This window comes from Lepidochelys kempii, chromosome 8 (assembly GCF_965140265.1).
Source record: "Lepidochelys kempii isolate rLepKem1 chromosome 8, rLepKem1.hap2, whole genome shotgun sequence".
NCBI classification, from domain to species: Eukaryota; Metazoa; Chordata; order Testudines; family Cheloniidae; genus Lepidochelys; species Lepidochelys kempii.
The window spans coordinates 36,945,678-36,960,385 of record NC_133263.1 but is presented as its reverse complement, the minus strand read 5'-3'; the positions used below and the strand labels follow the sequence as shown (position 1 = coordinate 36,960,385).

The following is a 14,708-nucleotide window of genomic DNA, read 5'->3' as shown; positions in this document are numbered from 1 at the left end:
AAGTGTGGGGCCCAAAACTGGACACAGTACTCCAGATGAGGCCTCACCAATGTCGAATAGAGGGGAATGATCACGTCCCTCGATCTGCTCGCTATGCCCCTACTTATACATCCCAAAATGCCATTGGCCTTCTTGGCAACAAGGGCACACTGTTGACTCATATCCAGCTTCTCGTCCACTGTCACCCCTAGGTCCTTTTCCGCAGAACTGCTGCCTAGCCATTCGGTCCCTAGTCTGTAGCTGTGCATTGGATTCTTCCATCCTAAGTGCAGGACCCTGCACTTATCCTTATTGAACCTCATCAGATTTCTTTTGGCCCAATCCTCCAATTTGTCTAGGTCCTTCTGTATCCTATCCCTCCCCTCCAGCGTATCTACCACTCCTCCCAGTTTAGTATCATCCGCAAATTTGCTGAGAGTGCAATCCACACCATCCTCCAGATCATTTATGAAGATATTGAACAAAACCGGCCCCAGGACTGACCCTTGGAGCACTCCACTTGATACCGGCTGCCAACTAGACATGGAGCCATTGATCACTACCCGTTGAGCCCAACAATCTAGCCAGCTTTCTACCCACCTTATAGTGCATTCATTCAGCCCATACCTCCTTAACTTGCTGACAAGAATACTGTGGGAGACCGTGTCAAAAGCTTTGCTAAAAGTCAAGAAACAATACATCCACTGCTTTCCCTTCATCCACAGAACCAGTAATCTCATCATAAAAGGCGATTAGATTAGTCAGGCATGACCTTCCCTTGGTGAATCCATGCTGGCTGTTCCTGATCACTTTCCTCTCATGCAAGTGCTTCAGGATTGATTCTTTGAGGACCTGCTCCATGATTTTTCTGGGGACTGAGGTGAGGCTGACTGGCCTGTAGTTCCCTGGATCCTCCTTCTTCCCTTTTTTAAAGATTGGCACTACATTAGCCTTTTTCCAATCATCCGGGACTTCCCCCATTCGCCACAAGTTTTCAAAGATAATGGCCAATGGCTCTGCAATCACAGCCGCCAATTCCTTCAGCACTCTCGGATGCAACTCGTCCGGCCCCATGGACTTGTGCACGTCCAGCTTTTCTAAATAGTCCTTAACCACCTCTAGAATGGTGGTAGCTATGTCAGCAGGATAGCATCTCCCGCCAAAATAGTGCTATCCACACCAGCGCTTCTGTCAGTGTAACTTACATCAGTTAGTGGTGGTGGGGTTTTCCACACCTCTAACCAACAAAAGTTTTACTGACAAAAGTGCTAGTGTAGACACAGCCTTAGCATGGAGATGGGACAATAATTCCCTACTCTGCTTTGCCCCACCTCTCTCATCTTATGACCACAAGAGGTGCGTACAAGCACGGATACATGGGGGGAGCATAGACCTTGGGGGCCACCTACAGGTTCCAGTAGAGTATGAGGTGTCACAAGAAAGCAACAGATTTTTCAATATCACTGTACTTCTTAAGAGGCTCATTAGAACCGCTGCTTTACACACATATGCTGCCATCTCCCCCCAACACACACAAAACTCCCACTGAAAGTCTTGGGGAGTAGGATGCACCAGAAGCCCCCTTTAAGCTCCCAGTAAGCATAAATAAGGTTATCAGCCCCCCAGTAAGACTGGAGGAATTGCTGGAAGGCCAACAATCCAACTGTAGTTTGTTGAGGACAGACACTCCAGAGGTTGGTTTTGGTAGAGGGAGCTGGTTAGCTCCCCATCCACTCATTTGTTGAACATATAAGGTGCCCAGGAAGAGATGCTCCCTGCTGCACACCTCTTAAGTTGTGCATGAAAAGAGATTCTCTGTCAGATCTCAGGAGCCAGAGTGAACGTCTACTGCTGAATATCTTAAGCAGTCAGCAAGCATAAGGAGAATACCCAGGTGAATCTGAGGTTGGAGACATACCACTGAGTGCAAATTACCTCAATATTAAACATTTTACCACCTCAGAAAATTCAAAGATAACATTGCACTTGTACAAAAAACACCACCACAAACATCACAGTCTGAACCCTGCTCCAAAGGACAAAAAAGCAAAACTGCATACTTTGATAGATTTTTCTCCCCTTAAGAGACCAGCATTCCATGACATTAAGCTGTCATCAGGAAGTGAAAAAACAACATGACTGTAGGAACCAGGCTGTAATATGTTTACTTCAAAATACAGTCTATTGCAAATTCATTTTGTAGATCATACAAAATACTAGATTTATACTGTGTCACCGGGCACATAAGAAAGACTATTTCCCAAATGCAAAGCAGACATGTGCTGTGCTCTGAAGTCTGAAATTCAAGTATAGGTATCCATAGTTAACATTACTTAACACATTTTCTTAAAAAGACTTTTAGTAACACAAGCTATTTACAAAACTCTGCCTTATATTTTCAGAAGTGATCACCAATTATGGGTGCCCAACCTGCAATACCTCAAAGCATCTCATGCTGGACACCCAAAATCACCAGTCACTTCTCAAAATTCAGGCCAATGTTAACATATGAAAATACATACTTAAGTGATACATCAAGACAGAAATGCAGTATGGGAACATTCCTCCATGATAAAAGTTAGACATCCAGAGTCCTAGGCTTTGAATTTTCTTAGGTTAGTATTAACAAATCAAAGTCAAATAACTTTTATGGGCAGACGTTAAAAAAAAAGTTGGACAGTTGGTCCATATAAAACACATCAGCAGATTTCTCTCAACTATTTTCTCTCACTTAGAACTTTCCTATACCAAAATACATATTTAAAATGAAACAATACCTCTGAACAGTTTCATGAATACTGGAAACTACCAGGGCAGAGCTAAGGATGAAACCATTATTGGAGCAGGACCATGTGATTTGTGGAAGTTCGACCACAAAAAAGAAATTAAATTAACATTCTTGAAAGGCAACAAATTAAAAACAAAAAAGGTGCGCCTGTAATCTTGTAGTTTTGTTGTGGTTAAATAAGGGTAGCAGAAAAACAGAACAAGTGCAGAAACTCCTTTGAATTGCCTATAAGAAAGCTACAAGATTGGTAGATATTTCAGTCACTACTTCAAGAGTTATAAACTAAAAACAAGACTGCAGCTAGGACTGATTAGCAGACAGGTAGATTGAGGAAGTTTTAGTTTCAAGTGATTCTTGGCAGTTACCAGCAAGGGTCTCACCATATCTACAGAGTTGGTTCTGACTGCCATCTGCTCTATTCTCAAAGCATATTCATAATACATGAAACCTAGTGGGAGTTAAGTATACACATCAAGGAGAGAACAAACTAGTCTTGTACCTAAGGAAGGCCTTAAACAGACAGATGACAAGGCCTTAGTGTCTAAGGCAAACAGTTATATTTGTTAAGCATTATATGTGTTCAAGTATATTTCAGCATACACTAATCAGTTTACTAATCAGCTGATCCATTTTTTCATTATTTAATAACTGCTTCAAAAGGTTTCCCCACAACTTATTTATTCCCACCCCTCAGATCTTGACCGAAGTCAATTTCTGATGTTATCTATTTCCATGGAAACAATCCTGTGTTTGACATCACTGTTTTCAAGGAAATAACCAACATAAGAAATGTAATATTATGACTTAACTCCAGGAGGAGACAGAAAACAGCTTAGCCAGGCTGGGATGAGGAAGGCTAGATCTAGCTCAAGTATTTCAACCCAAGAAATTTAAAAAAAAAATTAAAGACAAAAATATCAAATTACCAGACGCAGCATAAAACCACATTTGTCTAAAACTAATGGGCTTCCTTGGGATTGTCTTTTATGCTCTACTGGGGGAAGTTGCTTATACCACCAGCAACCCTAGGAGAGAAAACCATCTACTGTACATATTTCAGGTTGGATCTTCACAAAAAGCACAAGTTAAGGGATAACTCCCCATTCCTGGGCATGAAAGATTCCATTCTCCTTCCTAATAGGGTATGCTTGCGCGCTGAGGCTGGGGGAGCCGTCACTCACCTCCTTTCTACTTCACTACAGGAGGAATGTTCACATCACCCTTGTCAAACTCAAAAGAGGAAAACATGGGAAAACAGACCAAGTGTCTGGTGGATTGAGAGCTCATAGTTTATTCAGTCTTCTTTATTTACTACTCTGCCCAAAATTGGTCTTGTTTATATTAGGAAAATGGTTCACTTTAAAAACATAAACACATTTTACAAGTACACTTTTTCCCAGTCTAGAAAAAAAAATCATTGAGGGGGCTGCTTTGATCAGCTAACGCCACCTGGGCTCAGGTTGAGTAAAAAATTATTTGTAAAAGTGGTCTTTTTCAAGCATGGCCCAATGTGAAAGGTCCGATTTGTGAGATGTCAAGCAGTTTAGGCCTCAAAATGTGATCTCTATGTAATTGTGCCAGTTTTAAAAGAGTCCAGTCAGTTCTAGATAACTTTTAGAAAACTTGAGAATACAAAAAAAGAAGAGTGCTTAACAATGTACGAACAGAACAGATGAGCACGCCATCTAGCAATTCATCAGCCTGTTCCCCACCCCACCTATATGCTTCAGGCACACCAGAGCGCCTCAATATTTAAAAATGACTACTCCCACATAAGATGATAAAGCTCACAGGATCTCCTGTAGGAAAAGGAATTGCAATGCCCTTCAACTGCCAGCGGAAGAAAGAAAAAGCAGAGCCTCTGAAAGAAGTTGAGAGCGTTCCACATTCAAGTCTCCTACTATACAGAAGTGTACAGCTTGGTGAAGACCATGCTGAGCTTTTCCAAATCTTGTGCCATTTTTAGTAAAACTTGTCAAACCTAGCACATACAAGTTTACACGCATGTTCTGCCACTGCAGAGCCAGCAAATGAAATATAGGATAACGCTTCAGGTTTAGCCTAACAAAAGTCTATTCCAGTGAACAAAGCAACTCCACTACAATCCCCTTGCTAAATTCTACTCCACTGGAAACTTGAGAACTGGTGGTAAAGAGGTTAGAAACCTGGGAGTGTCTTTCAAAAAGTTAACAATGAAGATTAAAATACAAATAATAAATAATGTGCTGCTTTTAACCATGCACAGCTTGAATATCTACTTAAGGGATGGCCTCTCTCCCTGTGCTCTACTGTCATGTTTGCAATTAGTAGTATGGTCTGGATCCCCTTCATTTAAGACTGGGGCCCAGTTGTAGACCTCTCTTTGTGATGCATTTACCTCAAAAAGCTGATCTCCTTCTCTCTGGTCTGAAAGAGGCCAGATTTGTTAGCCTTCCAGGTATATTAACATTTATCATTTTACTAAGGTTTCTGGGTAAGAAGGATATTGATGGGGAGAAAAGGTTTCATCAGGGAGTTTTGATTTCTGTAGTTAAGAAGTGAGTTGTTGAGGGATTGTGTTTTATTGGAAGCAATTGGGGATGAATAACTTATGGGCCTAGTGGAAACTCTGGGCCCCTAACATACATTAAAACAAAGTCACAAGCACATAGTCTGCATATTTTTGTGCATTTAAACAAATATTTAGGGTAAAGTGTCTTCTATTTTCAAACAGACAAAAGGATTTTTGGAGTAGGGCCAGCAAATGGACCTAGAAGAAGTGTTACATAGTCAAGTGAGAATCAGAGTTTTGGGCTCTTCTGACCAGCAAAGACTGCAACAATTAACCATCTATCAACACCTGTCTCAAAAGCTGAACTGGATGGCTCTGAAACGAGTCACAACCAGACCTACTTAGTCAGAATTATGGGATACTGTGAAACGGCCTTGCAGAGAAAGGATGAATGTTTATAAAGTTTCTACCAGCCAAAAATGGAATGGGGAGAGAAGAGGAAGAAAAAGTTCTCATGTTATCGCAGAACTACTGAAAAATGAGACCATTTGCAACATGAATGTGTTTCTTCCCAACATGATTGCACGGTATTAACACATACTACATTCAGGAACAGGACTCTTCTAGCTACATTTTGATAGATATAATACTGAAAAAAAAATTATACAAACAAGTAGTTAGGAAAAATGTTAAGTCTCCAATTTATATTAAAACTGATTATTAGGAGTTATAGATGGAAAAAGGAAATGAAAACAGCCTGTTCTGTTTTAATCCCCAAAATTTCATACCCCACAGTTCCTCCAAAATTAGATTTAAAAGAAAAGAAAACCTTTACCTTCATGACCACAAATGGACTGGTTTAAACCATTAAAAGAAAGTAACCCATCCCTGGGATTGTATCTACTGATGGAACAGGTTTTTGCTTGAAATGTGACCCCCTCCATCACCTGATATCACCCATTTACCTCAAACTTAGGGATAGTTAGACAAGGTGGGTGAGGTATTATCTTTTATTGGACCAACTTCTGTTAGTGAGACAAGCTTTCAAGCTTACACGGAGGTAGTGTAGTTTTAAAAGCTGGTTTGCAAATAAGAATAATCTACCAAGAGTGTCCAACTGTTCTTATAATTTAGACTATCACAGGAGTTGAAAATCATACTGTGTCAATGGAAACGTTTCAAACAGGATGTCCTTAACTCTTAAATACATCAGTTATCAGACAATACATAAACATGATGTTGTAGATTTCCCATATTTACAAAGGAATTTGATTAGTATAACTCATTAATTCCTAAATTTTTATTAAGTTACACTTTCCTCATTCCGCAAATGGGTACTTCCATTAGTAAGACAAGATAAAAATCACAGGAGATAAGAGGACTTTGGTGATATTTGAAGCAATATTATCACTTCTGAAAATACAGATGTCCATATTAAGACAATCAGAACTTACTCCTCAGGACACAGTATTTTTGACTTCAGCTGATAACACTGAGAACTACCAGGGAGTCCTCATGATAGATACATAAACTACATTTACTTGCTTCAGGTGAAAATTTTGGAACTGAAATGGGTCCAGGAAGGGTTCTTTTGGGGTCAGAAGAAAGGCTCCCCTATAAGGCACACGTTATAATCAGCTTCTGAAGTCAATCAATGAGAAAAATTACAGCCATTTAACACGTGCAAGACTCATTTTTTGTCCAAAGCATCTTCTTGAGTGCAAACTGGGTAAAAGAAATCAGGGTGGAGTGATTTAAATCACTGATTCTAATCCTAATTAGAATCAGCAAGCAACAAACATTAATTTAAATCATTAGTTCTAATCATGTTTTAAACTTGTACTTTGAATTTTGCTTTAGGAGAGTACCTATTCTCATTGGTTGGTACAGCATTTACACATGCTGATTTGCAGCTAAATATAGTTTTTATACTAAATTTGATATTTATCTTCCTGATTAGCAAAAAGTGTGTGTAAATATAATATAAACAATTATATAGCCGAACATATAATTAATTAAGAACATGAATAAATGTTGTAGGTTAAGAAATGTCATTCACCACTTTCTATTTACTAGTTAATTTTACTCATGTGTAAATTTAACTGGAATCAATTAAAAATGTATAAGAACCACATCTGAAAACTGTTTATAATAAACAACCTTAAATATACTGGATACTCAATATATGTTTTATCAAAACATGTTTTGCATTTCAAATTAACCGATTTATTAAACAAAGCAAGTGTTATTTATAGTCCATGTGCTGACAGATTGAAAAATCTGTCCCGCGGTGACCAGAAACAAAGGTATTTTTTTTAGGTGCTTCAAGATGCAGAGAAGTGCTTACTGGGATTTTCAAATGTGTGCAGGCACATAATCTGCTTTGGCACCTCTGAAAAAATCTCACTAGACATCTATTTGTATCTGTAGGTGACTAAATACCTTTGGAAGTCTGTCCCCACGTTCTTCAAAATACTTACATATTTGCAAAAATGTAAATATTAGTATTTGCTCTGTTATAAAGACCGAAAATAGATAATGCATTACATGACATTGTTACATTTACAAAGCTTGAGTTGGCCTCAAAAATTACAGATGTTTTCTCCCTGATTCATTATATAATTAAAATAGCAGCACCCTTTAGCTCATTAAAGGTTTTAGAGGACTCACTGATGAAGCTTTATTTAAATTTTAATAGATTATATTAGGTTTAGGCCTTAACATGGGTTGTCAATTCAGGATTTAATTTTAAAGGGTTTATTTAAGAAGTTTATATCTAAATAAAAATGCAATTTAAATTTAAAAGAAATCTGATCAAAACTCCCATTTGATTTTTTAAAATAATTTATTTTTATCCATCTTGCAAGAAATCCTTACGTATTAAGGAGGATACGGGGTACCTACCATAGGGACTCTAAAGGTAGGTTGTGTCTGATTTTTAATTGTGTTTCACGTAAATATACCCAGAGGCTTATGCAACAAATAAATTTTATACATAAGGCAATTCTGCTGTCAGGCCACCCACTCTGAAAAAGGGATGCAAATGAACTAAATGACATTCTACAGCAGGGGTGAACTCCAATTTCCTTTGAAGAATCAGGACTACATAACTATGAACACAAGAGGCCTGCAAAACTTGTATATGATTGCAGTCAGACTCCACTCTGAGCCCTAAGATCCTTGAGTACCTTTATCATTATAGATGACCTCAGACTTGCTTTTTCATTTTACAATAGGTCAGTGAGGCACACAATATTGCAAATACTTCAACTATCATAGTCCTTTACTCCAATTTGGTACTTCTATTTCTGCAGCCCAGTTTTCCCTTTTTAAAAGACAGACTTCAGTTAAATAATTTAATTAATGTAATATTGGTAAAAGGTAAGAGATTCACATATTGATAGCCCTGGACCCAGTAATCTTCTATAGCCAAAGGACAGGTAGCCTAAACTTCACACACATATATGCACCTGCCAACATACCTCCTACTTAACCTATAGGGATCACAGCAAGTATCAAGAAGATAGTTCATTATCCATGCCTATTCACTCCATCAGCACCTACTGCCAGAGCCTCAACAGAATCCAGCTTCACAGGGATGGCAGCTCACTCAGAACTAGATTAACTCATTTAAAATAGGCCACAGCAGCTTGCAACTACAAACCCAGGCCAAGTTTAAAATGTGAATCTTTTGACCTTTGTTATTGTTACCAAACCCATGGGAAATCTGTGGTGATTCCAAAGTTAAACAGCCTTTGGTGGCAATACCTTCTGTAAGTACAAGAGAATTACAGCTTCCCTCTTAATTTTTTCCAGAAGTACTAGGCAAAAGATTTTCTACTTCATATGATTCCCATAGATCATGCTTGAATCATCCGTAATTACTGACCAATTTGCACTAGACGTATTTTTACTGCTGATCACAGGTGTCAGTTTCTCAAATCTCCTCTCACCTTATTAGCCTCTTCATAGTTCATCTGCACCACTAGATTCAGTTCCCTTTAAACCCTTCTTTTGAACTCAAACTGACAAATGTGTTCATAAGGGGTATGTCAGCTGGCATGGGCCAGCCATTAGCATCTAACTGCAATGGAGACATATTCAAGGTTTCCTAATCTTTCCCCATATGTACTGTTTCTTGGCCTTTGCTGACTCAAAACTAATTCATTTTCATTATTCTCCTTCCTTGTTTTTTTCTATATCTGATGCCCATCTCCTCTGCCTCCATCCACACAATAAGCCTTTAAAATAACTAAGAAAGATATTGCTCAAAAGTTATATCCAATTACTGTTTCTACTTTAAAGGCTTCCCAATCCCCACCCCAGCTGTTTTTTTCCATTAAGTGTCTCATAGGATGCAGAATAATGCAGGATATAGGGCAATGGACTGGGAGTCAGGAGGTCTGGGTTCTATTCCCATCTCTGCCACTGACTGGCTGTGTGACTGTGGGCAAATCACATCCCCTCTGTGCCTCAGTTTCCTCACCTACAACATGGGGATAATATTTTCATTTTAATGAACTTTGAAACCTCAGATAAGAAATGCTGTAAGTATTACTTAGCTTGCCTTTGTGAAATTGTATTCATTTTTGAATCCTGTATTTGTTTTACACTTGTGTTGTATTCTATTTTCTGCACCTCCATGATGATTTTATTTTGTTATTTTCTTCACCTGCCATTGACTAATCCTAGTCCAGTTATTTTACCATATTAAAAATCACATCAATGCATCAGAGGAGTGAAGTTTTGGAATAGCCTTCCAAGGGAAGCAGTGGGGGCAAAAGATCTATCTGGCTTTAAGATTAGACTCGATAAGTTTATGGAGGAGATGGTATGATGGGATAACATGGTTTTGGTAATTAAATATTCATGGAAAATTAGGCCTAATGCCCTGTGATGGGATGTTAGATGGGGTGGGATCTAAGTTACCCAGGAAAGCATTTTCTGTAGTATCTGGCTGGTGAATCTTGCCCATATGCTCAGGGTTTAGCTGATCACCATATCTGGGGTCGGGAAGGAATTTTCTGCCAGGGCAGATTGGAAGAGGCCCTGGAGATTTTTCACCTTCCTCTGTAGCATGGGGCACAGGTCACTTGCTGGAGGATTCTCTGCTCCTTGAAGTCTTTAAACCACAATTTGAGGACTTCAATAGCTCAGACATAGGTGAGAGGTTTTCGCAGGAGTGGGTGGGTGAGATTCTGTGGCCTGCATTGTGCAGGAGGTCAGACTAGATGATCATAATGGTCCCTTCTGACCTTAGTATCTATAAATATTAAGAATACTGCCATATGTACATACACTTGTTATTGATGTCATTTCAGCAAGGTTTCTTTTTTTTAAAAAACTATAGAAGCCAACTGCAGAAAAAGCCCAGATTAAGGGGACATGGCAAACCTTCATTTCAAGTACAGTATAATTCCAGCTATCTGAAAATCCTAGTTACCCGAAGCCAGTGTGTTCCCCATATAACCCTATGTCACTTACAAAACACTTCCATTTATCCAGAACTTTTGGATGTCATCCAAGCCATCTGGATAAACAGAAGCACACTATTTATTTATTTTTAAGTCTCCCTTCAAGTGCTCCCTAATTCCAAGCATTGATAGTACCTCAAAGCATACACCCGAGTCACTGACTCATGACTTGAGACCACAGTTCAGACACTTGCTAAGTTTTCAAAGCTGTCTAATTCAAGCGCTGCAGTTTTCCATCCCAAGAGCTTACAGTTGCTTCTTTGGAACACAGAACAATAGCAGCAGGTGCCTCTAATATTCTCCCACAGAGAAGGAGGCTAAAAGATAGCTCCTCCTGAATTGTGTCAACCTTGTTCCATAACAACCTAGCAGGGAATCAGTCACAAGACTCATCCTTCTCTGTCATGTTTCCTCATACAGTCATCTCTGCCAAATACTGAGCACAGGTAATGAGCACATTCAGGATCAAACTCAGGTAGAAACACTAAGCCAATTTATCTACGCATGTATTTTGGAAGCCTCTGAATATTTATTTGGCAGCACCTTTTAAAATGTTTTAAACAAGAAAGGTCTTTCTGCAAGAAGAGCTTTCTTGTTTATTTGCTAAACCAGCCTTGAGCAAGTGTTTGAACAAAGTTCCTAATCTTTTTTGCCCTCAATGGTTTATAATGAATCTACAGACATCAACTATAAATAGTACTTTGCCATTATATAGCCTCATTCACCAGAGAATCTCCACAATGGTACTTCACAGACACCAATTAGACATCCACATCTCTTGAGATGGAGAAGTAGGTAACTAAAGGTACATCACAAATTAAGGTATGATTGTAGCATGGGTAGGCATACCCATGCTAGCTTTAATCTAGCTAGTGGGGATAATATTAGTAAATACATAGTGGCATGGACTTCAGCACGGCTTACCCATCCCAGTACAAGCCTGCCAATGACTGTAACCAATGACCTCTTGTTGCTGGCCCACACTGAAAACCCTACCACCACATCTTCACACTATTGTTACCCACACCAGATTAAAGTTAGTGCAGGTATGCCTACCCATGTTACTGTCATCGCTTAATCTGCATCATAGACATACCCAAAGAGGATAAATTTCCAAAGCAGAATCTTTACCAGTATGATGGCATCAATATCAGAATAAATATACTATTTCAGAATCTCTGTAGGTATGTTTTAGATCTTTCTTGATTTCATAATTAGCTAACAGATTCTCAGAGTGGTTCTCACTTAGACCTGTGTTTTGTAAACACTGCTGTAAAACAGAGATACACTGAAATGTGAAGGAACAGAGATAGAAGGCTTGATACATGCTAGATACCAACAGAAAAGCAATTGGTATTTTTTCCTAAGCTAGCGGGTGGAGCGGATTCAAGTATTTTACAAATATATTCCAGTGGGGTTGAGGGTTATTTCAGTTTGAATATTTACAAGAACATAGATATTTATGGGCCATAACCTCAAATTGAGGCCATGTTCACACACAAAAGTGCCACCAATTTATTTAGAATTTAAAAAACAGTTTAGTCCTGGTGTGGACACTTAAGCTGAATTGATATGTCAGTTTATTCAGAAAGCTGTAAGTAGTGTGCCCACACAGGGGTTTACGAAAGTTTAACTAAATCAATTGGACTAAAAATATGTATTTTTATTAAATTAGTGCAACTTTCTTAGTCAGACAAAACCTAACAGTTCAGAATTCACCAGGTCTGGGGGTGAGTGGACACATGCACAACGGACTGCCTAGACACCAAAATAAGTGCTGGCCCCTCCTTCCATCCCTTCAGGTGAAATTGTAAAGTAGAGATGTTCAAGCATCAATCCACTCCAGGCATCCAATTCTGGTTGGGGGGGGGGGGGGAGAAATCAGTATTATGTTCATTGTATCTCTTCCCTCTTGCAAAGATGTGCAAAGGTTGGAGAGCTTTAGACACTAGGAACAATCTGCTTAGGTGGAGGCAGTAGTAGTGGGTAAGACCTTGAAACTCTTCCCTTCAATTAGTTGACAGGAGAAACTGAACTCATTCCCCCACCATAGCACCAGTGGGTGGTGATGGTGGATGAAAACTTTAGATTTATCTTCCCTCCCTAGACCAGATGAAGTAGTGTTCACTGAGAGTTTAGAACCCCCACCGACCCCAAATAGGATGTTGATGGGTATACAGCCCACCACCACACACACACCCCCCTTCAAGTTATACATGTGTTTGGGAGATTAGAGACTGCAATTCCCTCCATCCATCTCTAGAAAGGGTGGGGGAACCCCTCGTCTCATCACAAGACTAAGTGATGGGAACCCCCACACCTCCTCCCGAGTCTGAAGTAGCAATAAGTGGGTGCTGGGATCTTTAAGACTGAGTACAGAGTAGGTTCAGGGTGGCCAGGTACTGGAAGCCGCCACCACCACCCTCCTACATTATATGAGAGAAGGAATATACTAAACCCCTGCCCCACCCATACCATCAGTCTAAACAAACAAAAGTGGGTGCTGGGACCCCATCTCCCCAAGACTGGGTGCAGATGAGGTGCTCAAATCACCTCCTCCCAGCCGGGGGGGACTAGGCTGATGAGACCCGCCTCCCGCCCCTCAAACTGGCTATGGAGACGAGAACGTGGAGGTGCTGAGCCCCACAGTCTAGGGACACACTGGAGGAGTTTGGGTGCGGTACCACGCCCCCATTCCGCGGGCACAGGATTGGTACTGGGACCCTCCCCCGCTCACGACGATTGAAGGCGCATAACAAGACAAGCGGTTGGATGCTGGGAGGCCCCCGCTCCTGGGTGCACAGGAGGCCTAGCACTGGGACCCCCGGACTCGCTGTTAGGTTTTGGGCCCCGTTTTACAGAGCAGAGAAGGTCAGGCCCCAGGTCGCCGCTGCCGGTAGGAGCCGGCCTAGGCCAGTCAGGAAGCGGCTGAGCGCGAAGAAGCCGGGCCCGGCCCGGCCATCGGTCTCTCACCTCGGACACTTCGTCCTCATCGCTGCCGGAACCGCCACCACCCCCACTCCTCAGCACGGCGGCCGCCAGCTTGAAGTCGAGGGCGGCCTCTCCAGCGTCGGGCGCTCCGGGGCCTCCTGGCCCGCCGGGCCCGGCCTCCCCGAAGAGGCGCACGGCCCGCAGCCCCAGCGGGGCGGGCCCGGCCGCGGCGGGGGCCTCGGCGGTGGGGGCGGCACGGGGAGTGACCGAGTCTATCTCCTCGTCGCCGACAGGGGCGGCGGTGCCGTCCGTGAGCATCGCACTGATCCGGGGCCGCCGCTGTTCTCACAGCCCAGCCGTCTCCGTCCCCTCACAGCACCAGCAGCAGCGCCACTAACTTCTCACAACCTAACCGGACTAGGAGCGCCGCACCGCCTAGCCCGCCCGCTTCCCCCACTCTCATTGGCCATGCTCGGTCTGCCTCTCAGCTCTATTGGACAAAACTCCCGCCACTCATCTCTTCGTCACGCGCTCCCATCATGCTGCCTTGAGAGCACACGCCGAGGCGGTTTGTTCTCGCCGCCCCGCCCCGTTCACCATCGGTCTCTTCCTGAATTTGCGGAAATCTGACTGGGCAGCCAGCATGTCAGTCAAGCCCCTCCCAGAACAGCTGCAGACTGATTGGATAAAATATCCGTCGGTCAACTATAATTCGAGATTTCCAAACTCTGATTGTTCAGATAGTACATCAGTCATACCACACAGCGCTTGGCGCCGGATGATTGGCTTCTCTCCCAATCCGTCACATACTTCCCTTTGACTCCTTCTGAAGGTCTCACTCAGTGAGACCAGGTTCCGCCCCTACTATGATTGGAAGATAGCCGTGTCTGTCAATGATAAAGGCCGTGCCCTCCCTTCCCAGCCTCCTGTCCCAGCCTAACCTGCTGCGGAGATATAACTGGATGAGTACGGTGTCAATCACTTGGTCTGCAATTCCGTCTGCTTTCCTTCATCGTCTCCACACGGAGGCCAAGGGCGGCCGCTG

General features: G+C 41.8%; 1 protein-coding gene across 10 annotated transcripts in view; it reads right to left on the bottom strand.

The window, feature by feature from the left end:
• Positions 1-14,092, bottom strand: part of ANKHD1 (ankyrin repeat and KH domain containing 1) — a 206,664-nt gene extending 192,572 nt beyond the window's left edge. For 7 of the 10 annotated variants that reach the window (XM_073356055.1, XM_073356058.1, XM_073356056.1 and 4 more), the window contains exon 1: positions 13,706-14,092. In XM_073356055.1, coding sequence (XP_073212156.1) covers positions 13,706-13,981 — 276 coding nt within the window. In that variant the 5' untranslated portion in view covers positions 13,982-14,092. The remainder of the gene's footprint in view (positions 1-13,705) is intronic. The other 3 variants (XM_073356060.1, XM_073356061.1, XM_073356065.1) reach the window with 1 other exon arrangement.
• Positions 14,093-14,708: the final 616 nt, after the last annotated feature.